The 27,574-nt window shown below is 34.1% G+C and overlaps 1 protein-coding gene across 1 annotated transcript; it reads right to left on the bottom strand.

Moving 5' to 3' along the window:
- Positions 1–626: 626 nt before the first annotated feature.
- Positions 627–27,258, bottom strand: CPSF160 (cleavage and polyadenylation specificity factor 160). The gene is made up of 26 exons (XM_023665069.2): positions 26,725–27,258; positions 26,278–26,424; positions 25,559–25,712; positions 21,671–21,806; positions 20,265–20,410; positions 18,822–18,917; positions 18,526–18,578; positions 16,833–16,964; positions 16,658–16,709; positions 16,348–16,467; positions 15,533–15,664; positions 14,647–14,775; positions 14,490–14,567; positions 13,474–13,614; positions 10,969–11,063; positions 10,194–10,390; positions 8,384–9,162; positions 7,603–7,683; positions 7,442–7,507; positions 7,268–7,345; positions 5,307–5,534; positions 3,028–3,159; positions 2,695–2,871; positions 2,146–2,331; positions 1,644–2,026; positions 627–1,012 (listed from the first exon to the last, which is right to left on the bottom strand). The coding sequence occupies exons 1-26, from the start codon at positions 27,042–27,044 to the stop codon at positions 898–900; spliced, it is 4,353 nt and encodes a 1,450-aa protein (XP_023520837.2). The 5' UTR covers positions 27,045–27,258; the 3' UTR covers positions 627–897.
- Positions 27,259–27,574: the final 316 nt, after the last annotated feature.

Here is a 27,574-nt window from a genome sequence, read left to right on the forward strand (position 1 = left end):
TCTTTAAAATATTCAATACATCGAGGGAAAAAATTAGACTGGGCAAAAAGACATAAATCTAGGTTCTTTCTCCATGACACATCTCCATATTACTCTTGTCGTATCTAGTAATTACCTAAAAAACATGTGAAAACTAGAGCAATAAGTAGTCTAATTTATAAAACATGTGAAAACTAGAGCAATAAGTAGTCTATTTATAGGCTCTTAATCGTGTCAATGGCTGATACTAAGGGTACTATTTTTAATCTAACCTTAAGGCATAATCATAGGTTCAGTTTTGAAAACATACTTAATTTTGACTTGTGCACTCGTGATCACACGGATTTTATTATGAAGGGTGAATCTGAATTAAGATACAACATCCTCTACCTCTGAGCCTCCATGGTATAATCTAAGCCTGACATCTCACTTTCATGATGAAAACATGAAATGTAGTGCATATAAAAAGAAATAATTGAATCAGTATTAAAAAAAAAAAAACAAAAACAAACAAACAAACAAATAAGGAAATGGCAAATGGATAAATGGTAAGAAAATTACCAAAAAAAAAAATCCAACAAATCTAAATTTCAACACTCAAATAGATTGACATTTGTGAAAAAAGAAATACTTCGGACACAATCCAGTAGTGAAACTATTTTGTTGACTATGGTTTTTTGGTCTAGCACAATCTTGAAGTAAATGATAATCTTAAATTAAGGACGCTAAACATCAATATACTGAACTGACTTAACATTTGTTAAAAAGAAAATACAAGTTTGAGGCAAAGCATCTATAACATTTTTGTCCTGTCCTATGCTATTGGTACATATATGACATGAAAATTGCTTCTTTTTTTTTTCATTCTAACTTACTTGATTGTAGTACACGTCTATACAATCCATGAGTCTCCTGCAATCACAAGAAACTTGTTCCCAGAGAGAGGTCATTTAAGTTCGAGAGAATCTGCGAACGAGTTGTCCCAATTTGTTGAGCAATTTCAAGCTGCTCCTCCAACGGTATCATCTCGTAGCTGCCACAAATGCGAACATAATTATGAGCCATTAATCACAGAATACAACCAACCAGCCTCAAAGGAATGATCATGGGTTTATGAGTAAGGAATACATCTCCATTGGCATGAACCCCTTTTGGGGAAGTCCAAAGCAAAGCCATGAGAACTTATGCTCAAAGTGGACAATATCATACCATTGTAGAGATTCGTGATTCCTAACATGGTATCAAAATCATGCCCTTAACTTAGTCATGTCAATAGAATCCTCAAATGTCAAACATAGTTGTGAGCTTTGAAGGTGTAGTCAAAAGTGACTCAAGTGTCGAACAAAGGGGGTACTTTGTTCGAGGGCTCCAGAGAAAGGAGTCAAACCTCGATTAGGGGGAGGCCGTTCGAGAGCTCTATAAGCCTCAGGGGAGGCTCTATAGTGTACTTTGTTCGAGGGGAGGATTGTTGAGGCTTAGAGAGTCCTACATTGGCTAATTTAGGGAAAATACATCCCCATTGGTATGAGTCCTTTTGAGGAAGCCCATAGCTTTGAAAGCTTATGATCAAAGTGGACAATATCATACCATTGTAGAGTGTCGTAGTTTCTAACAACTTGGTCTCACTTTAATTGAGTCGACTAAAAAGGTTCGGGGCAACTTACTGGCATAGTAATTCACAATCGACAATGCTGTCTGGACCACTTCGATGAACCTTTCCATTTGAATGAAACTGGCGAAACGACCTTGGATTTAAACCACCGACATGAGGAACGGCATCAACAAGTTTCTTTTGTAATGACTGCAGTCTACGAAATGTGAGTTCATCAAGAGGTGCAATACAACCAATACTTCCATCAAGGGTGCCAAATAACAAAGCGAAGCGATTAGTCTTGTCAGAAACTGTACTACTTCCTCTATCTGAAGTGGTCGACAACATCTGTAGCCGTAGAAACTTCGTCACATGAGCACCCACATGAAATTCAGCTCTTGATAGAAGCTTCTGCCCTTTCCAACTCTCAGTCGACTTTGGTGCATAATAAAATATCTGTTGTGGCATATATATATATATATAAATATTTGTATAAACAAGCAATTTGACATGTCTCATTGATGCCACCATGATAAGATTTACTCCAAAATATTTTTAAGGAAGTGTTAGTTTACCTGAATATTCTTTTGATCATCAGAGACAGTAAGACTAAGAGTGCTTCCATCGATCAGAAATTCTGTTGCAAAGCAATCTAGAGAACCAAAATCCTTCGCCAACAAGCTAAGTTGAGCTCCCTGTTCTTTCCAACTCAGAAAGTAAATGCTCTTGTGTATATCACCAAGAAGTATGAAATTCTTGACCTGCAGAAGTTCCCACATACATACACTAAGAGAAAGGCTTGAGGTCAAAGAAATGTAAGACTGGAACTTCATCCACGTGAATAGCAAACATTTTCACATTTCTAGATTTGTTTCGAATAGTTGCAATGAATTAATTCTCGCATGATAGTATAAAGTTGAACGTGGTATTAACTGAAAAGACGAGATCCAAAGCTCAAGTTTGTATGTCATTAACTTCCTCCCCATTCAAGAACTTAAAAACATGGGCCATACACATTGTTAAATAAATTTGACCATTAACAGCAATACTCAAGATCATCTGCCTAGATTTAACATGTAAATCATATATAAGAGATTAAATTGCAGTGAGAAAGTAGAACGTACAATGTTCAAGCTCACAACATATAAGGGTGGAACGTCGTAAAACGCAATGCCATTCAACTCTGCACCAGTCCACTTGTGTAAGATAATTTTAGGACCAGAAGCTATCAATAGATGACCTTGCAGAGAGGCTAAAGCAGAAATAGCACCCTTCAATTCTTTCGAATAAACCTCTGAAACCTGAGAGAAGACAAGAACCACAGGTTGAAATATCAACGAGAAAACACAGAATTTTTTTGAAACCTTAAAAAAAAAAAATTCCTACATTAACCAACAGAAAAGAAATGGGTAATAATATGGTTAAAGAAAGTTCAGAAACAATATTCATAAATATACCAAGGTCTGCGAATTATCAGCATCTTTTCCAACTGAAAATAAAAGCACTCTTCCTCTTGCAGCAACATCCTCCCCTTGCACATATGCAGTTCCAACTGCTAAAAGTGTTTCATTCTCTTTTGTGGTTGTGTTCTACAAAATAAAAGCCACAATATCATTATTTTTAATAAACTAAAAGACAGATATAGAAGCCACAATGCTATAATGAGGTGTTAAATCTTATTATATCCAGGAGTTACTTCTCAAGATCACTCTATCCCTTTAATGTCCAATTGTTTATCCCAAGCTAGATACTCTATGAAACTGCGAATAAACAAGCATGAAAAGAACACTCGTTTTCATTAACGTTGAATTTTACATATTTAAATTGCCCATATATATGATAATGGTTATGTTTGTCTTTATAATATAAAATGGTTGTTCGAGGAACTTATATTGAAGGATGACTTTAAACCCTAGCTTACCTAATATCTAGGTATTTAGTTAGATATGTTTTTCTATATTGTTACCTAGTATCTAGGTATTTAGTTAGTCTCTCTATTATAAAAGAACACATGTACCTCTCTAAAAATGAAAAAGAAATATGAGTACGATAATTTACACTTGCAACATGGTATCAGAGTCATTCTATACTAGGAGATCAGATTAATCGGCAAAGCCTTCATAGCTACTAATTTTCCCTTGACCAAATTTATTTGGAGCCTTCATTACTACCGATCTTCCATCTTGACCAAATTTATCTAGAGTCTTCATAGCTACCGATATTCCACCTTAACCAAATTCATTCAAAGCCTTCGTAAGCTATCAAAGTCGTGTTGATATTTTATCAAGGAGAAATTAGAGAATAGATAGTTTGCATGAGTTGTGCCCCCATAGTTCAACTACTAGATGTATTAACAAAAGAACTTTGTAGTTCAATGCTTCATGAGTTAGTATTCAAGCTGGGAACATGATATCTATTATGTAGCTTGAGGGAGAGTGTTGAAAAAATGACCTGAAACTCTAGCTTACCTAATATCTAGGGATTTATTTAGATTTATTTTCTACAATTATACCTTACATCTAGGTATTTAGTTAGGCTTTCTATATTATAAAAGGCACGTGTACCTTTCTAAAATTAAGAAAAATGTGAGCAAGTTAATTTACAATAGCAACAACTTATATCACCTACAAACATATACAAAAGATTGCATTTGTTTGTTTATCTTTAACTTGGTATCTGAACCAAAAACCCTAGCATTAGAACCCAAGCCGCCACCAAAACCCTACCCACTATCTTTTAACTACGCAGGCTACTTTCTTGGAGAATCCAAATTGAAACTAGCAATTATAGAAAGATGAATGATCATGACAACGATGACTTGGAAAATAACAAGAAAATGGTGGGGCGTAAATGGGTGTTTACCATAAAATGCAACTATAGTAGTTTTTTTGCAAAGCTATTTGGTAACCAGAACCTTTAACAAACAACATGGGATTTATTATTAGAAGATTATTGCTCTTGTTGATAAAGTTAACTATCAGTTTTAACTCGATTTTGCCCTTGCACCAACTTGCATAACATATGCTATTGTTCTTGAAGAGGAACTTTTTAAGTTTATGAAACATAAGTCGACTACCCAAAGGATGATTATCATACTTGGATGAGTGATGTCAATATACAGCCACTGGTGATGTTCCAAGTGTCTAACTATAGTCATTCTTGCAAGAGAGCCGACATGAACCTAGCTCAACAGTCGTTTTCTTGAGGTTAGAGGTTCAAATTCTCATAACTTACATTTATTGTACTAAACAAAAGTCATTATTGCAAGAGTAACAAAATAGCGTAGGAGAGGAATTCTACAAGAAACTTAGATGCCATGTGAACTAATGAACATTTTGAGAGAATGCTAATTCTTATTTCATATGCTGGAGTTAAAGGTCAAAGGATTAATAAACTTGTGAATGTAAGAAACTTACATCTACTCATAATACAATATACATGCTACACCAATAATTAATAAACAGTAGCTGTCCATAATTACGAAAATAATTTTGCTACTTTTGTTTCCTGTGTTTTCCTTATTTATAAATGATCTTTCTCCTATATCAAAGAGCCTTGTATAATTCCCAATATAATTACATTACTACAATATTATTTTTCTTTTGTCTTCAACTATTAACTCATCACACCCTATACTTGTGAAAAAGAATTCCAAAAGATAGAGCTTGAAATTTGGGGTGTATAGGATCACCAAAAATGACTAACATGGGAAGGGGAAAAAAGCAAAAGAACTGACCAAAAGTGTAACAACGCGAATGGTAAGGGCGTTTTCAGAACTGTGCATAGCAATTGTAGCCCTAGTTTGCCAAGGGCCACCAGACTTTTCTGGTTCCAAAATCCGAATCTCAAACTCTTCCACTGAGTAAGTTTGCTGCAGTTCATCAGCACTCAAGTTATGATTCTCAACGTGACCAGCATCTTGATCAACCATAGATGAAAGCACTTGATTCAACGGCTTATGAACCTGCAGAAGATATGCCACATCATTGTTACAGCATAAGTTTGCACTCCGATGGGGAAGAAAAATATACAGTTATTAAATTAGGCTCCACAGCTTACAAATCATTAGCTGAGCAAGGTAATTCCGGGGGTAAGAGTCATAATTAAGAGTATATCCCAAAATGTTAATCAACCCCTTTTAGATAATCCAAGTGGAACTTACAACACTTTTCTGCCACCAGATAATGGTCCAAACTATATGAAAATTTATGTTTCCACAGAGGGGCAGTACCACTTTCATTTGTTTCTTGCTTGAAGAAATTTGGATATACCGGATTATGTAACAATTTGACTAAAAAAATTCTCAAACCAACATAAATAGGATAACAAAAGAGGACTAATCTTCATGCAATCCTGGTCTTAGAAAAAATAAATATCATTTTCAAATACAGAAATATGTGTTGTTGAGAAAACAACTCCTTAACTCCATCAAAATCAATGAGAACTTGGGAGAAGATGACAGAAATCTGATGAATCAAAGAAAGAAAACTGGAACAGAAGAACGCTGAAGAACCGCCTGAAACCTAATCAGAGAGCGCTAGGAAGGAGAGGAGAGATCTTCCCGTCATCCACAATGCAATTTCCTTTGTGGGGGGAGTCTTAGAAAATTAAACTAATCTGCATCTATTTTTACTTAATTATTACCAGATCATACCAATTAAATTGTTAAAAGAGAATTCATTCTTACCAGATATTATAAAGATAAAAATTAATAATATTTTATATCCGTAATTGTCCTTCTACTATAGTCTATATTTGTTTTGAATAAGAAACGAAACTTTTGATTGATGAAATGAAAAGGGACTAACGCTCAAAAATTATAAGCACCACAAATATTTCTTAACTACCATACTCCAATATAACAAAGTTAAATAAATCAACTCTCATCCATGGATGCATTAAATATTTCTTAACCACCAACAACCATATTAATCTTTCTCTAATGATACTCCAATGATACTATCAAATAAATGATCGAAATACAAATCATTATTACAAAATATCATAAAAACTTGAATAATATTTCAAATTAGCAAATTGTTAGTCTAATAAAAGTTATATTATTCGCTTGTAGATGATGTAACTTCATTTTAATTAGTGGTTATTGGAAAATATGACATAAATGGTTAAAATAAAGCATATCATTATCAAATAGGAGAATAATAAAATAGATCAAAATTTATCATTAACTTATGCTAATTAAAAAATATATTAGCATACTATTTAGTAATGTATTTTTTATTCGTTAGAAATATGAAAGAAGTTCTCCACAATTCAAATGTGTTCAATTCCTATTTTGTTCCCAAACAATTTACAATAAACATCAATAGGTTCCAAATTCCAATTGAGGATTCAAAGAATAACATTCCTATTTCAATCCTACGGGTAAAAATCTATAAATGAAATATAGATAATGCACTAGAGGTTACATCATAATGTGAAAACTTCGTGACAAACATACAATAAAGGAAAAACGGGAGAAGATGAAGTATGAACTTATAAATATTGAAGTTCTTTATTCTGCTGCGTAAGTCATTAGTTCATATGGAAGCAAAAATCAAGATAATGAAAGAAAATTTTACTGTGAGCTCTAACTCTTCAGATGATGTCATCCACAGTACACAGCAAAGCATCAGTTGTAGTGTAAGCATGTAGAAGCGAAAAAAGTTGAAAGAAAGAAAATATAGAAGTACTCACAGGTGCTGAAATTATAACCGGGTACAGATTCTTCTCGTGAAAGTAGGTGACCTGGTGTGGAGTTCCTTTCAATGGAACCTGAGCAGAATTCAAATATTGTGCACCAGCTAAAGTTAACGAAAGACGAACAGATTCAAATAAAAATAAAATTAGAATGGGGAGGGGGGAACATACTTTCTGTACCGGCCAGTAATTATCATAGTTTGATGTAGATGGAAGTTGACAAATCTTTAAAACACCCTAGGACATGCAAACACCAGTAAATGCTAAGAATCATACACAATAACTGTGGGTGGGAAGGTGAACTAAAACAGGACACTATAAAAATTTCTGACCTGTGACGTGACATATATAAGTCCATGGTTACAGTTGACATTATGTAGCACTGTAAAGGCAACGATGGGTCCATCACATAGCTGGGCAAGGCAAGACGGTCTTAGTAAGGAAATTACACATGCCTTTTTAATTGCCATAAAATAAATCCACATCAAAGAAGAAAAGGAAAGAAAAAAATCGTTAAAGTCTAAGCTTCCCTCCAGAAAGCATGCTAACCAAAATTACAAGACTATAAGAGTTAAAAGAATATGTCGGGTCGATACACTTCTAAAATTTTTTAAATTTTCATAGATAGCTTGCGAAGCAATAGAATTATGAACATCTTTTCACATCAAATAACCAGCCTGAATGAGAAAGTAACGATCAAAGTTCAAAATGAATTTTGTGACTTGTCATTAACCCACAAATAAAAAATAATAATTTTCATAAGAGCCACAAATAAAAAAGAATAAATATAGACAAATAAAACAAGAAAGACATGAAAGCTTGTCTGACAACTAACACTCATTTTTTTCTTCCTTTGGAAGCAGAATAAAGTCTTGTCAAGACAAATGAACCCGATAAAGAAGTTAACAATTTCACATGTACCTACAGACTAATTGTAATTAATGGGACTAAAAGTAAATAATAGATCCTCCAAAGGAAACTAAGATAAGAAGTATCGCAACTTGTCAACATCAAACAAAAATGATATTTCAAAACAACATTATAACAAAAAGAATGCTAACGCTTCATGTTGTCTAAACCTCATGCACTATCAGGAATAAATTAGACAAGTACCTGAGGATGAATTCGAAGGCGTTCTCTAAATACCATAAACCAAGCAGGTCTTGACCCACAAAGAAATAACCCCTGGTAACCAGAAATATTCTTGAAAATAGATAATCTACGGGACAATGCTCCATTTGGCATATCATCCCTTCCTTGTATGTCCAAGGGGACACGAAGAAATCTCAAATTTCTTAATCTAGAAGAACTCATATTACTTGAGCTATTTTCCATAGAAACAGAATCATCAATTTTAGAGGCAGTGTCTGAACTCTCAAATAAATAAGCATGGTAACAAAGAATTGTCCCGTCTGTCAATATCCCAAAAAGAAATGGGCGGCTATGCTGCCCTGACCACCTCTGCATGGCTACCTCAGTGACCTTCATATTTTGTGAACTTTCATTCCTACCATTGTTATTCAATTCCTGAGAATTTCCATCCAACCTCTCAGAACTTTTCTGCGAGTCTGATATTTGAAAATCAACTAAATGTGATTTTCCAGAAACAAATTTATCCACATAGAAAACGCTGGTGAAATTAGGCACATCAAATATTTCAAGGTCCCCACTATCGTAACAAGCAACACAATATATGTCACCCTGATCTTGGAGTGAGCCATCAGTACCATCAATTGTCTCCCCAACTCCTGTAGAAAGCCATGCATCTGTACTTGTCATCCGAAGCCAAGGCTCAATGCCCTTATCATGGTAAAGAGTGCAACAAGATACACACTTTTTTGAACTCCCAAAGGCGGCTGGTGCAGATACAGAAACAGAGCAAGAAGAAGGATCTGTGACAAAGTAAAAGCATGTGAAACACAGACACAAAACAAAACATTGTAAACATAAATGAAAGTGGTGAATAAAACAACAATAGTCCCTTAATCCTTATACCAAAGATAAACAACATTAAAGATCTTATTCAACACACAAGTAACCCCAGAAACATAGACAAGGACAAGTGACACAATACAAAATGCTGAAACATGTCAATTTTTTTTAAAAAAAGTATGACATGGACACACGTATTTGGTTTTTTATTTATGTTCTCTAAATGGTTTTTTGTTCATGTTCTCTAAAGGTGTTTTATTTATGTTCTCTAAATTTTCCCAACCCTGTCGACAACAACTACCATCTGTCTTAACTAAAAATTCATCATCATGAATTCGCAAAATTTTCCACAATATTTTAGATTGAGCTAAAAGAATCTAGGTTCGCTATTTAAGTAAATGATGAAACTCAAAATGCCTTTGGATTTGGTAGGATACATTGGCATGATGTTCGGATTAATTTTGATTGTATTATGTAATACCCGGATATGCAAAGTAAGTTTCAGATGAAGGATTTAGGAACACTAAAGCACTTCCTAGTAATGGAATTTGAAAGATCCAAAAAGGTAACTTTGTGAATCAAAGAAATATATTAGACCAAGGACCTAGGAATACTAAAGTACTTCCTCCGAATGGAATTTGCAAGATCCAAAAAAGGTAACTTTGTGAACTAAAGAAAACATATTATTGATATACTAAGAGAAACAAATTTGGTTGGGAACAAGGTAGTTGAGACACCTATTGAACCAAATTTGAACATCAATTTTTGTCCTTTGTGCTTCATCGTTAAACCATGCCTGGGGCATACAAACATGGGGTTGTCCCACCAACTATGAAACATCAATTTTGTTAGCAAAGAATGAAACTTAGTAGAGTAAACAAGTTTCCTGGCAAGTAGCAACTAAGATGACAATATATTAAATTAAGTAAATATACAATCTAATATGATAACACATTGTCTCCGCTCACAATTAGAAGATCCTTCAACATACCTCCAACAAGTAATCGAATACTTCCATCCGTCATGGTCAGCAAGACATATGGATCACTAATAGATGCAGACAACACAGTACAACCTTCAGAACCATTACCAGATTCATTGCCAGGGACTACCAAGTTCAAATCTTGAGTCATAAAAGACCCATCCAAAACTCGTGCACCAGTTTCATAGACCTGGATAACTCGACGCCTAAAGAGGCAAACAAGAGGTCAAAACATTGAAAAAAAAACCTTACTATTCTTTAAAGGAAAGGAAACTTTATCCAACAACAATAATGAAATAAAGAGAAACAGGGAGTATAGACAAACCAAAAAATAAATGAATAGAAATAGAAATAGAAACATTTATTCTTTATTAAAAAAATGTGACCTTGCTTTTTAAACATTAAAACCGAAGTAAGATTTATTTTTTCATTTTCTAGAATTCAAAAATCACTTTTGATAGGAAGATTTTATTTGCTTCATGTTATAATTCAAAAATCACTTTTGATAGGAAGATTTTATTTGCTTCATGTTATTTTCTTTCTAGCATATCAATTAATTGTTAACAAATTTTATTTTCTTAACATTTTATCCAAGAGTTAGAATTTCCTTCAACGTCTTGTAGTCTCTTACCTTTTGAAGAATAAAATGTTTGTGTTCTTCTTAATCCTTCGCTTAGTAGCGCACATTGTGAGCTATCTTTAGAACATTATAAAAGATAACATCCTAGATACTCATATAGCAAATATTAGGTAATTTACGTAACTGAAATAAGGTAGCACTCACCTTCCAAACAAGTTGCCCGCAGCAATTGTTCTCCCTTGCACAAAGTAGTCAACACTCTCAGTGACTTCTGTTAGGAGATCTCCAGTTTCAAGTACCTGTCAATACAATAGTGATAACATTGAGAACACAGATGGATATCTATTGGTCATTGTTATATGTACATTGTGTATTGATGTAGATAGTCAACTATTTGTCTAGTTATTAAACAATCCTCGGTTCAATGCTTATCTATTTATATATGTGTGTGTGTGTGTGTGTGTGAATAACGTTATGGTACACACATGAATATAGGAGCTTATTACTCTTTTTTCCTAGCTTAAGGCTATATATATGTGTGTGTGTGTGTGTGTGAATAATGTTATGGTACACACGTGAATATAGGAGCTTATTACTCTTTTTTCCTAGCTTAAGGCTATATATATGTGTGTGTGTGTGTGAATAATATGGTACACACGTGAATATAGGAGCTTATTACTCTTTTTTCCTAGCTTAAGGCTTCCATGTATTCCGTAGTTCAAACAAAAAACTTCCTAACATTTTGTCTTTAATTTCTATTATGGCTAGAACAAACCAAAAATGTTTGTTTTCCGCTCCTTTGTTTTTTCCACCTTTTATATGAGAAAATTTTATTGATGTGTGAAATTTAAGAAGGGATGTGTTAAACAAAGCTTCTCAATTCACAATGAGTGACTACATGAAGAAAAAGTATTAGACAATTTACACCAAGATAAAGTGTGGTAACTGATTGTCGAAGAGCTTTGTATATGTTTGTGCCTTCTCCATGAATCCACATAGTCAAAAGAAGGTCATATTGAAATTTTTCCATAGCACGGCTTTTGCATTCTTGAAAGGGTGGCACCTTAAGGCCATGTCCAATAAATGTTTTACCTCCCTAGGAAAAGTGAGATATCATCTGAAGGTATTGAGGATCCTTTTCCAAAAATTTTGAACATATGTGTGTTGCATAAATAAGTGGCTTTGTGATTCGTTGTTTTTCTTTTTTTTTTTTTTTTCACAGCTGGCTTGTTGTAAACAGATTTTTTTGTAGATTTTCACTTGTGCTAATGGCTTTATGCACTATTTTTCAAAAGAAGAATTACCTTTTTAGGGTGATTTCCTTTGCATATTATTTTTGCTAGCATGGGGGTTTATTTCTCTACTTTGTTGTGTAGGCCAGGGAATGTTGAGTCATATTGTCCCTTTCGGTGATGTGGCGCAGGGGTTTGACCAAGGGAACTATCCAAGAATGCCTCCTGATGTTTCTGTGATAACCTCGACATCCTCCACGGTGTAGATTCCTTTTAGTGTTGCTTCGGTGCAATGGAAACTGACCACAACATCAACAAACAAATCTCCATTGAAGCAAGAGTTTATATTGACCATAAGGAGAGTCTTTGATGATGTTGATGGTGGAGAGACTTTAGTTGGTATCAAAACCTACGAATTTTTCTTTATTCGGATGGTGGCTTCTATCAGGTCTATACATGAGTTGGAGTCTTTTTGACAACCTCAACAGAACCTCCACATGCATCTCCTATATGTTTCAAAGTTTCAATATCCCAACGATTGAAAAGGAGATTTTTTATTTTAATCCATCCATATGAAAGACCCACTGGGCCGCTCGAGTGTTTCTCATCGGACCATGCTTCTATATTTCACCCTATAGTTTCCAACTTTCTTCAAACTTTTTTGTTACAAATTAAAGAGACATTTTCATTTGTCTTGCAATGAGGATTGTCTTGTCTACTCCGTAAGGGTTTAGATTACAGAAATCGTTGAGCATGGATTGTACACTCCTGTTTATTATAGTCATAAAAAGATTTCTGTGTAATATTAACCATTGTGTCCCATATGATATGAATAGGAGAGGCGGGAAGCTCAGTGTTTATCATCTTGCCAAATCTTCAACATAAAAATATTCTACTTTGTACAGGATGAAGTAATGACCTTGAAAGTAGTGTACAACTACTTGAACCCATCTGTGCAACTACTTTGTACACTCCTGTTGATCTATGCAACTACTTGAACCCATCTGCATAGAACATAAAAATGACCTTGAAAGTAGTTGAAGGACACTTGAGATTGGAGAGGGATAATACATATGAAAATCTTAACTGGAAGAAGAATCTACGGAAGAGGAATAGGTGTTGAGGGTTCCATTGGGTGTACTCCTAATAAACTAGAATATTAAGAGTGAAAAATCCTTTGCCCCCATATATTACATACAAGCTTCCATGGAAGGTTCTACTTAGCATCCTTACAGAACGCTGTAGGAAAGAAAATTAAGAGAGTGCGAAAGAAAGTCAATGGAAGCTATTAGCTAAGAGGTTATACTCTCTCGATTTTTTTTCTTGTCCTATCCATTTTGTATCGTTTTTTAGCCATGCAAGTGGAATTCACTTTTATTTCTAAAATCATGAGAAAATAAATTCACCACCGAACCCTATCGACACCATAAACCTAAAATCAAATCAAGAAAGAGAAAAAAAAAAAAAAAAAAATTACCATTGTGCGAGCCTCAAGGCTTATAATCAAATATGCATGATACTCATCATCATCTGAAAGCATTCTAGAAGAATCAGCACTACTACCACGAGTATTTTTGTGGTAAACAGTCCAAATGCCTTTACAACCTGGGAGCTCAACCTGAAAATCCCATAAATGCACGTTTATGCCAGATATGGCTACTACAATCATAGTATCGTCAAGTCAGAATGTCACCAAACCGAGGAAATATTTGCTGATAACCAGAACTTTCTTTCTATGGATTTATTTGACTGATTTCGCTTAAATATTTATTGTTTTTTACAACCGAGAACAATGGTTCAGTCATATAAGAATGGTATCATTTACAGTATTGAAACAGAAATCAAAGTTTTTAGCCTCCTTCGCAAGACATGAAAATGTAATCATAATAATTCCACTTACTCTATAAGAGAAAAGAGAATAACTTCAAGATTATAGCCTATGAATTTTCAAACATAATGCAAACTAACAAATACTCAAAAGATACGAAAAAAGAAAAAAGAGAGAAAAAAAAAAACCAAGTTGAGAATATGAATACATCACAATTTAAAGACAAGGGTGAACTAACCAAAAGCTGGATATTGCTCCTTGAGTTATTTGGAAACACAATACAATTTAAAAATCTGAAAAAAAATTTGTCAACAAACCAAAGCAAATGAATATTAAAAAAAAAACGAATGATTTTGATTTTCCAAACCCACACAACATAGAATACAACTGATGGCATAAGCCAGGAATGAAGGAGCATTAATTGCAGCATCTTCTGACATATTAAGGCTGCTGTTTATAATAATCCGGATAAGAATATTTTACCATAAAGTTTTATTCACATTCATACCTAAATGGAACGCATCTTATTATAACATTTTTATAAACTATATATGTTTTATTTTGATAAAAAAAAAAAAAAAAATTTAATCCATACATAAATTAAATATTAATTTTTTAAAAGAAACCATTTTACAGTTCAACGTCTATAAATCACAATATTATACCTCAGTAATCATTTCAGGGCGAATTGACTGCCGAAGAATGCATAATGCACCATTTTTACCATTACCCGAACAACAAACCTACAAATTATCAGAGAAGAGAAATTACATATCTTCTTTTACAGAATACCAAATTTCACAAGGTTATTAGGTTACTAACTAGTTCATAATTGCTTTGTTTGGCAATTCCAGTGGCATTAGCATCTGCATTAATTCTTAAACCGTAGGAAAAGTCCTTCAGAGGCCCAATATTGATCAATGAGTCTCTAACAGCGAAAGAAAAGTTTTTCTGCGTGCATGAAAAGAACTTGATGTCAGGAAGCCAAGCAGCAGGAATTCAAATAAGAGTATAAAATTCTGAGCAACATAATGTCCATCTATTTTCCTGGTTATGGTTCACTATCGAAACTAACACTCATCTTTTCTCTCTCCCTCTATCTCTCTCTCTAACTCAGATACTATATAAAAATATATTTCTCTCGACGCAAATACAACTATTAGTAAGTTATTGGAAAAGTTTATGCCTCGTCATTGCCAAAAGAATTGCTCGTCATTGTGATGCTTAGATAAGTCTTATTTCTCAAACTCTAGCCAAATCTTGGTGAAGGTAGACAATAGGGTTTATATTTATTGATATTAATAAGTCAATACATTATTTTTACAAGTCAAAAACAGTAAACGAATAACACTTGAAATAATTAACACACGATGATTGTACAATGGGAACATATTAACTAGTTTAACTAATCAACTTCAAACTAAACCTAACACAACCTGACCATACAAACCGAACAAACATTTTTGCAAGTGCACATGATGAACCATCATTAGTGGGTTTATTTGTAACATTCATCTGGGAACCTATAAATTGCAGGCATTCCATACTGGGTAGTTCTTGATTGCTTATCTCTCTCTCTTTCATTTTTGGCTTTTATCGGAGCCTTTGGATCCTTTTCAATTTATTCATAAAGGTAAAACATCTTCGAAACAAGAGAAGAGGATTAAGAAAGATTGAAACTTTGTTCACATTGTCCATTATATATAACCTGAGCAGATTCCGTATTATTTGAAACACCGTACAACGATAGCTCATCCCCTCCAACCATATCTTGTAGAGCATCAGAAGATGATCTACGCATTCTCTTTGATGTTGGAGCATCAACTTCAATATCTCCAACCTATAAAGTGTACAAAATATTAATATGCAAGGCACTGAAGACAACTTGGAATATGTACGGATAAGCTAATCTCAACATGTAATGTTCAAGGAAAGAAAATTTCAAATGAACCACAAATGAACTTATTCAACTACATATTTATTAGTAAATGAACTTCCTTATTCTCAACGAAAGGAAACTTGACTAAAACTTCATTATCTCCTATCAATTCAACTTAAGACCTTAAGTTATTGGAGTAAAAATAACATCTTAATGAGACAATTACCTTAATCCGCTAAACTACAAATTAGCGGAAGAATCTAAATATTAGTTCGTGGAATATAAAATTTTATATGGATAATAAATGAACTTATTCAACTCCATACTTTATCAATAAATGAACTTCCTTCTTCTCAATGAAAGGTCATATGCTGATATTTGTTAAATAATAGAAGGAATGCTCTGCGCTAAAAAAAGAGAATACACTAGCAGCAAATAAACAGAAACTTAATTATTAAAGAAAATAAAATAATAATAAAGGGTGCATAAAATCAAACTGACATAAGTGTGATTGCGTTTGAAAAACAGGGAGAGTAAGAATCACCAAATGCAAGGAAACAACATTTAACTAGAACTATCCAAAGTAAGCAACAAAAGCAAGTCCAAAGTAACTAGCAAAACTAAGTTCATGGAGCCTGACGAACCTCGTCCTTCAGACTGGATGCCAATCCTGAGGATCCCACTCCACAACTAAACTGTACAAGCAAACTATCTCCCAATCGACTGCCCAGAAAAAATAATGAACTTCCAATTGATGCAATGCCCTACATATCATTTCAACAAAATATATATATAGATAAACATCAATTTAAATATTTTTTCATGTTTTCTATCAATAGCAGAATATATATATTTAAACATAAACATCGCTTCTGAATCAAGCTAACAACTAAAAGGGAAGGGCAAAGTAGTTTCATGGTATCCAGGCTGAAAACTACAACATATCTAACTAACCGATGTAAGTACTGAAGCTTTAGACTTCGAAAGATCAAGTCTCTGCACAACACTGCAAATCAACAAAGTATATTATTCCATGCTAAAAATGTTCCAATGAGAGAAACGGACAATTATATTGATAATGCTTTGCTACTGGAATTATATGGGCACCAAGAAAAATGGAAGTACTCACCGTCCATCATAGACAAGTGCCAGCAATAATAGTTCCCCAGTTTTGGTTGACAGCAAGGCCACATCATTTAGCAACCATGTAGCATGGGCAGCATCCAATTCCACATTGAAATTTGATCTAGGCATATCTTGACTGAATTACAATGACGAGAGCATAAGTTGAAGCAAAAAAAATCAAGAGATGAAAAGGCTATACCAAAAAGATGAAGTAGCCCACAAAAGGGCATTTATTGCACACCACTGCAAACCTCCTTTCAATCCTGATAACTTACTTCATTCTAACCAAGGACCCCAGAAAACAGCCTGAAACTCCAAAAACAAAATAACCCTGCTTCTACCAATAAAGATAAGATCGGAGAAAAACTACAGCAACAAATCCCTAGAGTAAGTGTTGGGAGTAAAAGAAATCCAAATTGTCAACCTGGCCCAACTGTTCAAGGAGAACAAAAATAGTGCTTAATAAGGTGGTCAAAATTATAGAGAACCAACAACAGGCAAGACGGTTTACCAGAATTGACCTTTGAAAAACATCAATGGTGTTGATTTTCTAGCAAGCTTCTCACGAAAAAGGTAGAATTTCTCGACGAAGGGAAAAGGGGGTATTAAGAAGAAGGAAAAAAATAGTAAAAAAAGAAAATTAATTTAAAAAAGAAAGAAATGAAGCACAAGAGAAGAACCCCAAAGGATGCAAGAACCACAACATTTTATCCTGAATAGGAAAATTAAGATAGCATCTCGACAACTTGCAGAGTGTGGCAGGAAGCTAAATTAATAGTCTCCATCTCAATAAAATTTGAGCAAAACTGATGTGTTCAGTCTTTCTTATTATTTAGTAGCAAGAGTTTACAGTATCTTTGTAGTTTCCAAACTCTTTTAGTTCGGTTGTTAGGTTAGCTTTGTTTTCCTTTTTTATGACAGGTTACTTAACTTTGTTAGTTAAGCCTAGCTTTAGTTAACTTAGATAGTTAAGCCTATCTTCCAGTTTACCCTATATACATGGGGCTTCATCTTGTATTTGAGGCAATAATTCATTAATGAAACTCTCTCAATATTTGTTCTAAACAAAAATAACAATAATAATAATAATAAATTTAAAAATAAATAAATAGTTTTCAGGTGGCCAACATTGAAAGGAATCCAGGGAAGCAATGGAATGACAAGAAGATGAAGTCCATGAAATAACCAGGTTAAAGAAATCAAACGAAGGACACTGCACAACAATCCTCAGTAAAATGAATTTGAATGCCATTCCTACTTAAAAAATTAACAAAATAGATGAAATTAGGTCGACATTGAGGTATAAACTTCCAAGGACAATGACCAAAAGGGTACAGGAAAATGCTCATCAACCCTAAACCTCTCAATCACTCAAGGAAAAAAAAAAAGAAAAACAATGTTCCACAGATAAATTATCCAGCATTACTGAACTAAATGCCAAAATTGATTTACCTAATGTCCCAGCATGAATACCAAACTAAAAACTGATAAAAGATATAAGACAGATAACATGTTTCTTTCTATCTGATAACATGTTTCTTTCTATCTTTCCAATTTCAAGGAGGAGAAGAGCATAATTATTCAAAGCCAACATGAATAATTATGAGAGAGAAGAGGTAGGAAATAGTCACGTAAATATAAAGAAAAAAAGTAGATAAATAAACAAAAAAAAAATGAAAATGAGAGAGAAGCGCAACCTGCTATCAGGGGAAACAGCATAATTATTCAAAGCCAGCATGCATGAAGCTGACTGAAATAGAAAAGAGGTCATTAGATTACAACACAAGTATGATAACAACTCCAATGTTAAAAACCAAAATGTAAAGTGGAGAAAGCCATAGAGGACGAGACCACTCATACAAAAAATTACTTCCAACTTTTTTCTATTTTTCCTTTTATCTTTTTTTTTTTTTTTTTTGGCGGCGGACAAATATTTTTTTTAACAGAAAATAATTTGTTTATTAAAAATACTAGAACATAAATTTAATGCTACCTGACTGTGATAATGAATACTATTTGCACTGACAACAAGTACTCCACCAATTGGTGATGGCACCGCAAGTAGCTTGTAAGCATCATGAGGAAGGTTCTACAGCATACAAAGTAAGGGAAACGGTAAAAGCAAAAGAAAGAAAATTATTGTCAATTGAAAGAGTTCTAAGAAAAGAAAAATTAATAGTAACTTGTAACTAATTAAGACCCCCTCACCCCACGAGTACCATGGAATTTGTAATTGAACAATGAGCATCTTGATCAAACATTAATCATTTTACGAAACTTTTTGTGCAACTACCACCATTTCCACACAATTGAAATAAATACAGGCCACAAGACTAACCCAGCTTTTGTCAAGAATTGATAGACAATAACAATGTTTTAAGAGATCAAAGGTGGGCAAGAGGCTTTTCAACTATCCAATGTGTCACGCATCACTGCTGCATGACATGTTAAGTCTCAATTTTTAAAAAAAACGTCATTATAAAAAACAAAATCAAAGTATTCCTTTCTTTCACAATAAAACAAAATTTTTATTGACAAAATAAAAAATTACAATAAAATTTATAATAACTTCCAAAAGTAGAACATAATAGCCCAACCAAAACCGAAAAACAAAAACACACAAACCCAAAACAAAAGACCATAAAGAATCAATACAGAAAAGTAAAGCGTGTCACTTTTCTAAATATATATTTTAAAAACTATTATCTACATCATCATTAATATCACTGATGTAATCAACTCACTCTTAACTTCTTGTGGTACAAGCAAATATAGCTAAAACACCATAACTCACGGCACATCAATATTTACAGTATAAGTGGATGTTTATATCTTTTAGAACTCAAGAACAAAGTTGTACAACCTATAGAACAGATCCTGTTGAAGTACAGCTATAGTGGATGTTTATATTTTTACAAATTGACGTTATTCTTCTAGCATTTCTATAAAGTATAAAGACTCCAAGCACGTTCTTCCATGTACAGTGGATTGGAAATTTATACGCCATTCAGCTATCCAGCTATTAGCATTCATACGGCATTCCAAATGAAATAAAAGCCATAATAATGCCCCGTTTCTGAGCAAAATAATCATACTGAAACCATATACCTACATGTAGATTGGAAATATTATCATCGATATGGATAATGATTGATATACTGCTATTTTAGTCCAAGAAACAAAACTTTTCATGGATATAATGAAAAGAGTCTATGATTGATACACTATTACTCATGTGATTCAAACTACCATTTGATAAAAATGCTATATTTGTAATTTCAACGCCCAATAAAACCATGTGTAATTTCTACAAAGATGTCGATTAATAAAAAGGTCTAAATGAAATAAATTATTTGATAAAAATACTATATCTGTACAGTTTATGTTGGTGAAGTTTATGAGCTTCCAGGTAGGACGGATCCAGCTTTATACTTACATTGGCAGACCATATTAGAGGATGCTGCTTCAAGGTTGTGCTAATACTTAGCGCAGAAATCATACACGTGTGATGCTTCCATGCAACACGGCCGGCCCAGGTAAGTTCCTGCTCATGGAGGATCACCATCACAGGTTCAATATAACCTAAAAAATAGAGAAAACTTCCATCAGAAATATTATACAAGAAAGATTGATTCAAATATTGATCTTTTCATGAAAAACTAAACTTTATTTTTAAAAAGAAGAATGAAACAAACATTTCATTGAACAAGTGACAAGTTGTACGAAAACCACCTTCCTGAACTCTAATAAAAAAAACAGAACCCCACACTTGAAAATGTAAATACAAAATCTACACCAAAATTTCATGGAATACAAGAAGTTTAGGGGTTCTAGTAAGCGACCTTTGGTTAAAAAGTTCGTACATCAAGCTTGTCCTCTTGTTAAGATCTTGTTTCATAAAGAAGCAAGGGGAGATGAAGAGATATTGAAATTCAATTTGTCAGAAAACTAATCCATCACATTTCTATTACTAAATAAGCTCAATGATTTGGAGGAGAATACAATGGTTCGTTTGAATCATGGGTTTCGTTTGGTAGGTATAAATATAAATGTCTAAGATGTTAAATATTTATATTTGGACATGTAAGTGAGTCAGCGACTATTTGTAGGATGGTGATGAGTTTAAAATAAGTACTCATCTTGTCAATTGGGGTGGACTTCCCTTCCTATTTTCTATGGGGTAGGGGGGTCTGGGAATAGGATCCTTCAAACACTGGAATAATGCTCTCTTTTGTTGAAATGGCTTTGGAGATTCGTGAATGAAGAAAGTCCTCTATGGAAGGTAATAACGAGTGTGTATGGACAGGAGGAAAATGGGTGGTTCATTCTTCTTCCTGAAGGGAGTACAGACGCCACAATCATGCTCAGGTCTGCATGAGCATTTTTCGTTAAATATAACATCCTCTTGTAAGCCACCAAAAAATATATTGGCGCCTTTTTGAGGATCTTTTATATTGCTTCTTCTAATCATCTGATATCCAATGCTCATTTTGCTTTCAATGAGACAACTCTTGCTGAGTGGGAAAGTAATTCTAAGATGCTCCTATTGATCAGAAAGGGTAAGCCATGAACATAATGCATTACGGCGTCTTGATACTCCATTTATTCCAAAATAAAATATATGTTTTCAATGAAAAACTTAATGAACAATTTAAACCAAAGAAGAATGATCAACGCTGTCAAAATTCTTTAAATTCTTCTAAATGTCCCCATCGTTAAAATGCTATAGGATACTAAAAATTGAGACAAAATAATAATAGATTTAAAAAAATACAACACGAGGGTAAAAATATAGCAGGATAGGCAAAATAGAAAATCAAGGAAGTTCCAATACACACTCACCATGTACAAATACAAAATCCTTTACATGCTTCACATCCAAATCCCTTAGGTTAATTAGGTATGACGATTCAACTCGAGCAGAACTTGCACCTACGTTACCGCAAGCTTCATCATCCACAACCAAACCGGAACCAGCCTAACAAACAAATCACGAGAAACCAAACTTTCACTAAGATAAATGAAAGCTACAGGCATGCAAGGCAAAAAAGAAAAAGAGAATTGCAAAAGGAGCCTAAGAAAACTAATATATTTCAAATTTTAATCTATCCGCCATAGGAAGGAAGGATTGAAATTCTTTCGTGGATGCTTGACCTAACCATTCAAACTTATAAATAAAGCTACGGATAGTAGACCATATTTTATTAGAACATAGGAGCATCATTTCGTCAAGTACTTGCCATGTCAGTAAGGAGTTATCAATATGGAACAGATTCAGCATGCTCTACCAACACTTGCAAAGTTAGATTGATTCTTACCAATCGACGTAGAAGTTGTCTCATGATGACTATTGTTTTTCACCCATGGTACCCCAAAAAAGTCACATCTTGTACTCACTCCTCCAAGAGATGCTCTAGACTGATTTGTTTTTAATCTATCAATTATGTTTTTCTCAAAAGATACTAATTGTAAGAGATCAAAAAGGAATATATGAAATATGGGAGAGGAGGTATCCCAAATCCCAAGGGGTTACAAGAAAAAACTTCCCAATTGGCAACAATATGGAAAAAATCATAGTTACAAAATTCTTTAGACTTGGATGCACCAACAGGAAGAATAAAAGTTAATGGTGTCCCACAGTTTGTTTCAATTCAACTCCAGTCCATTGAACATTATTTGGTTTCTTTCAAGCCCCACCCACCAAAGGAATGAGCACATTGCGTTACTTTCATGACATTTTAAGTTAGAACCCTGTAAAAGTTGAACCACCGCGTCCTTATGATGATGATGAAAACAGCAACTAATGCCAAAGAGATTGAACAGCTTTGCCCAGCAATCTATTGCAGTGGAAGAAAACATGCCAATGGCTTTCATGGCTTTTTTTTTTTTTTTTTTTTTTTTTTTTTTTTTTTTGCATAGAACACACCAACTAAGGGTCAGGAGAAAGCTCAGCATTCTCCTTTAGAGTATATCTAAGGTTAACTTCCCTTGCAACATAATGTAAAGAAATATTTTAATCTTCTTAGGACTCTTTGATTTTCAAATAAAGACAATGAGAGCTATATATAAAAATGAAAAATAAAAATAAAAATAAACTGTGTTTAGCCAAGAGAATGGTGGTTGTTAACTTAACTAAATCAATCTCTCTGTAAGGAACAAATTTTGAAATCCTACTTTCTTTATTTCTTTTTCTATAAAAAGTCGAACTTTCCTCAAGAAAAAATTCAACCAAAGAAAAGCCAAAACATAAAAAACAGGCTCCAATCTAGCAAAATAACACCTAGAGAATAGCTATAAGCTATATAAACCAAGACCTAAATGGGGACATGGAAACAAACGTCCACCTTAGCTCTCTTAAACCCCTTACAGCTTGGTTGGATCGCAGATATTGTTTCATAGGTATGGATATTAAATACATGGGATTTAAACGTCTTGGATATTAATGTTTGTGTTCAGATATGTAGAATAAATCAATATCTAAGAGTTACATGTCGGTATTTGTTTCACTAAATTTGAATATAAAAACCAAACTTCAATAGTTATATTGAAAAATGTTGAAGTATTAAAAATAATTTAATATTTTAATTAACTTTAAAATATTTTTAATATAATATGTGTATGTCCTACAACTTTTGTTCATTGACGTAATTGACGTAAACATAAATTAAATTTAGTAAAGATACCCCTACAGAGAATACAACTTTGTAGCCCCATCTTACCCATTGAAGTACTCCGAACACGATTCAAGATTCAAAATACAATAAGGGATACTATCCAAATATGATAATCTCCATTCAAGTCTATTCAAAAACTCCTCAATCAAGGCTAAATGAGCCACAATATCTGTCAGTTTACCTATCAAATAGTGAGCAAAAGAACCCAGAAAAATAGAGGAATCACTCCCAATACCAGCCACCAAACGGTTCCTCTTAGAAATAATCCTCTTCTTGTAATGACAAATTAAATCGACTTCAAATAAGTAGGAGGTGTTTGTGAGATTCCTTCTAAATTTCAAGCCTTAACTACTAACTGCTCCAACCCAAACCTTCAGAATAGACGACCTAATCGAATTAACCACTACCTACAACCTTGGATAGGAAACTTTAAGGGGAGCATCTCTAATCCAAAAAAAATCTCAAATCCGAAGTTTCTTTCCTTTGCCAACATTACGAGTATACCACTTGTCCACTAAAAGGCAACACTTAGCAATAGTAGACCAAGAACCTCTAAAACGTTTGGAAGGGTGGGGTGGGCACAACATTCCAGTGAATCTTTTTGGGTTCAGTCACTTGTCCACCAGGAAAGCAAAGTATGTTGTCTCTCGTCCTTGATAGGGGAGTTTGATTTTAGGCGTGGGAGAAGGAATGTTTGTGTCTAGAGCCCCACCCTTAAGAGGGATCTCTTGTAAATCTTTCTTCTGTTGCTTGATAGACCCTTCTCCCACTAGTGAGTTTTTTGTTTTTTTTTTTTTTTTCCCCTCTTTGGAGGATTAAGATCGCAAAGAAAGTGAACGTCTGTACCTGGCAAGTTTGGCTTGTTTTGTTGTATTCTCAGTCGAAAGGCAAAGACCTAGACCATAGTCTTTGGAGATGTTAGTTTGCGTGACCATTTGGAATTTTTTTCTTTCAAACATTCAACTTCTTGCTTGCCCATTATAGGGACATGATATGAATGGGGAGTTCCTCCTCCATCCGTCTTTTCATGAGAAAGACCAGTTTTCATGGCTTGTTGGGGTGTATACTATTCGGATCTTTAGAGTGAGAGGAATAATAGAGCTTTTAAAGGTTTGGAGAGAGATCCAAGTGATGTTTGGTCTCTTTTTAGATTTCATGTTTCTCCTTGGACTTAGATTTCATACCTTTTGTAGTAATTTTATAGGCATTATTTTGCATGATTTGAGCCCCTTTCTTTAGTTGGGATCCCTTCCATGGAATTTTGTATGCCCTTGTATTCTTTTATTTTTTACTCATTCTTATCAAAAAAAATATATATATCCAGCTGATCCAAGACAATTTATACTTATTAACAATAACCCTTCTTCCAAGAGCATTGGGATCAATTAAGAATCTCCAGCCCCCTTTAGTTGAAAAAGGCTACTGTTTCTAATGTTAAGATTGCCCACACCTAAACCAGGCAGTGAGGTGACATTCTACTTCGCTAAATTTTGGCCAATGTCTAGGGAAGTCCATCCACATACAAAGTCTCTTAAGCTTCTCCATAATCACTTTTGAGAGACATCATAACATTGTTTATTGTCTATCAGATGTTATTCCAATCCATCTTGGGTCCATAAATAGCAGCCATTGGAAATCTCCATTTCTTCTTCGCTATGAAAAAGATAAAGAGGCAATCATCATGTCCATTAAGGTTTACAAAAATAGCTCAAAAGTATAATCAAACAAATCTTCTACACATTTGCTCCATATGTCACCTTCATTAATTTGAGTTTGACTACCATCATCACTAAAAACTACTAGTCACATCTGATCTAACTCAACGTGCAAACATGGGCAAGGAAAGTCAACTTTAGTAGATTTCAATGCTAACCAAGAAACTTAATTGAAGGATAGTGGTAAACACAAGGCGGTGGATAGAATTACTTATTAACACAACATAGTTTCTCTTTCTATCCAATATATTATAAAAGATATTAAGAACTACACGTCAACAAAGCATGGCATAAAGTTGTCATGCACATCCAAATAAAAAAGTGTGAAAGGCAAAAAACACCTGAGAAGCCTTAAGTATTATCATTTGCAAACCATAAACAAGAACTCCTCCACACCTGCCTTGAGGATCAACCTTTACCACTGGACCTCTTGCAAATGATTCACGACCTCTTTTCAAATGAAGCCATTGTGGACCCTCAAAGCAATGCATTGAGCTACAAATGAAAATTTCCACTCAATAGTAATTGTGAAATGCCAAAGAAAATTAGACAACTAAAATAAGTTTTTCGATGAAAAGACAACTAAATAATGAATAACCAGAGTATCATCTTGCACAAGTTCTTTCCAAGCATAGTACATTTGTACATCTGTCCGGTGGAGGAAGGAACCAATTAGGAAATAATTTGGAGGGGCAGGATAATTACGTGGTGGTCATGGATAACACACAATTATGTTGCCAATATATCAGTCACATAATAAATTAAAGCCCAAGAAAATTGTTGGTCAAGATACTAGACAGGGTAAATCCGCAACGATCGAGGGCATGTAGAAAGACTAGGACCATGCACATATGGAATGAATTGCACTTTCAGTCTTTCGATTTTACATTCCACGAATTATATATATAACTTAAAGAGAAGATGGTCTAATTCGCCAATAATGTTTTTGTTTTTTGTTTTTTTTTTTTTTACAACAAACGAAACTTTTCATTGATGAAATAAAAAGAGACTAATATATAAGCTCCACAAGAGAGTGAAAGAGAGAAAGAACAAAGCGTACCTTGTACGGAGACTATGGATAGAATCATCAAACTCTAGCACTGAAATTTTTGCTTCTTTAAAGACTAATATGATCGAATCTCTCTTCTTGGAGCCATCACCTCCTCTACTAGACAAAATTACCATGGACTCAACATTACCGTGCAACCTGCAATTCAGGCCCCGAGAAAAGTAAATTATCACTAAACAAAAATAGCAAGTGCTTACCAGAAATAAATCAAGGGACATCCTTTACTCAAGATTGCTAGTCACATTAATTTTTCTTTCCAACGAGCAGCAAACTTGTCACTCGTTTGATGAGAAGTATAAAATGAGACGCAATAAAAAGACCCAGAGTCGAGGAACTCGCAAAAGGCTGCTCTATGGTGTACGTTTTGACAAGCTAGTTATAACAAAGAACATACTAACACGAAACTCCTAGCGTACATTCACAAAACTTGGAGTATACCTATAGTGGCAAACAAGCTCGAGCGAGGCCCCAGAGACACCATCCATAATGCCACCCCGTCTGACTTCTCCAGAGCTTCTTGATTCTTTGCCACCATCTTCTTGAACCCTGACAACATATACCTCAAGGACATTACCGGCGGTGACAACGAGATTCGGAACCGGACCAATTTGTCGGCGCGGCGGCCAATCGGACTCAAGGTCGTCGGCGTGAGAAGTGACGCGGGGTACGAAATCGGCGCGAGAGTGGGTGATAAAGCCTGAATCACAATTCTCGATGCCCGTAGGGGAGTGCATCATTCTATAAGCGGCAAAACTCATCCTGAGAGAGTGAGAAGTGGATAAAGGAGATGCGTAAGAATGTGGAGATTGAGAGAAAAGTATGAATTGGAGGGAGTTGGTGGCGGGAAGGGAAGAGGGAGTTGCAGACAATGAGGAGAAGCAGAGAGTTGGAAGAAGAACTTAAAAAGAGACCAGCAGACTTAGGGCTTTGGGGAGGTTTGGCGGGAGGAAGGATTCGATATGCAGGTCTTAATTCTATGGAATAAAATTAAATAAAAAGTATATATATATATTTCTAAAACTTAAAAATTAAGAAATTTAATACTCATGAACTAACACTCTCAACATTTATTAAAAAAGTTCTTAATCCAATTTGTAACTATCTAAGAATAAATGAAACCTCATTTGAAATATCTTGAAGTTGTTGTTCTTATGTGAAGTTAATTGCTGAGTTCGATTTTAATAAAACTTTAACTTTATCTTGTAGTAATTTGAACTACCATTCATAAGATGTCTTGGTTCATATCATTTAAGATTAGGAATTTCATAACTTAGACCCCATAATTCAT

This window comes from Cucurbita pepo, chromosome 15 (genome assembly GCF_057944985.1).
Source record: "Cucurbita pepo subsp. pepo isolate OVF chromosome 15, ASM5794498v1, whole genome shotgun sequence".
Classification (NCBI taxonomy): domain Eukaryota; kingdom Viridiplantae; phylum Streptophyta; class Magnoliopsida; order Cucurbitales; family Cucurbitaceae; genus Cucurbita; species Cucurbita pepo.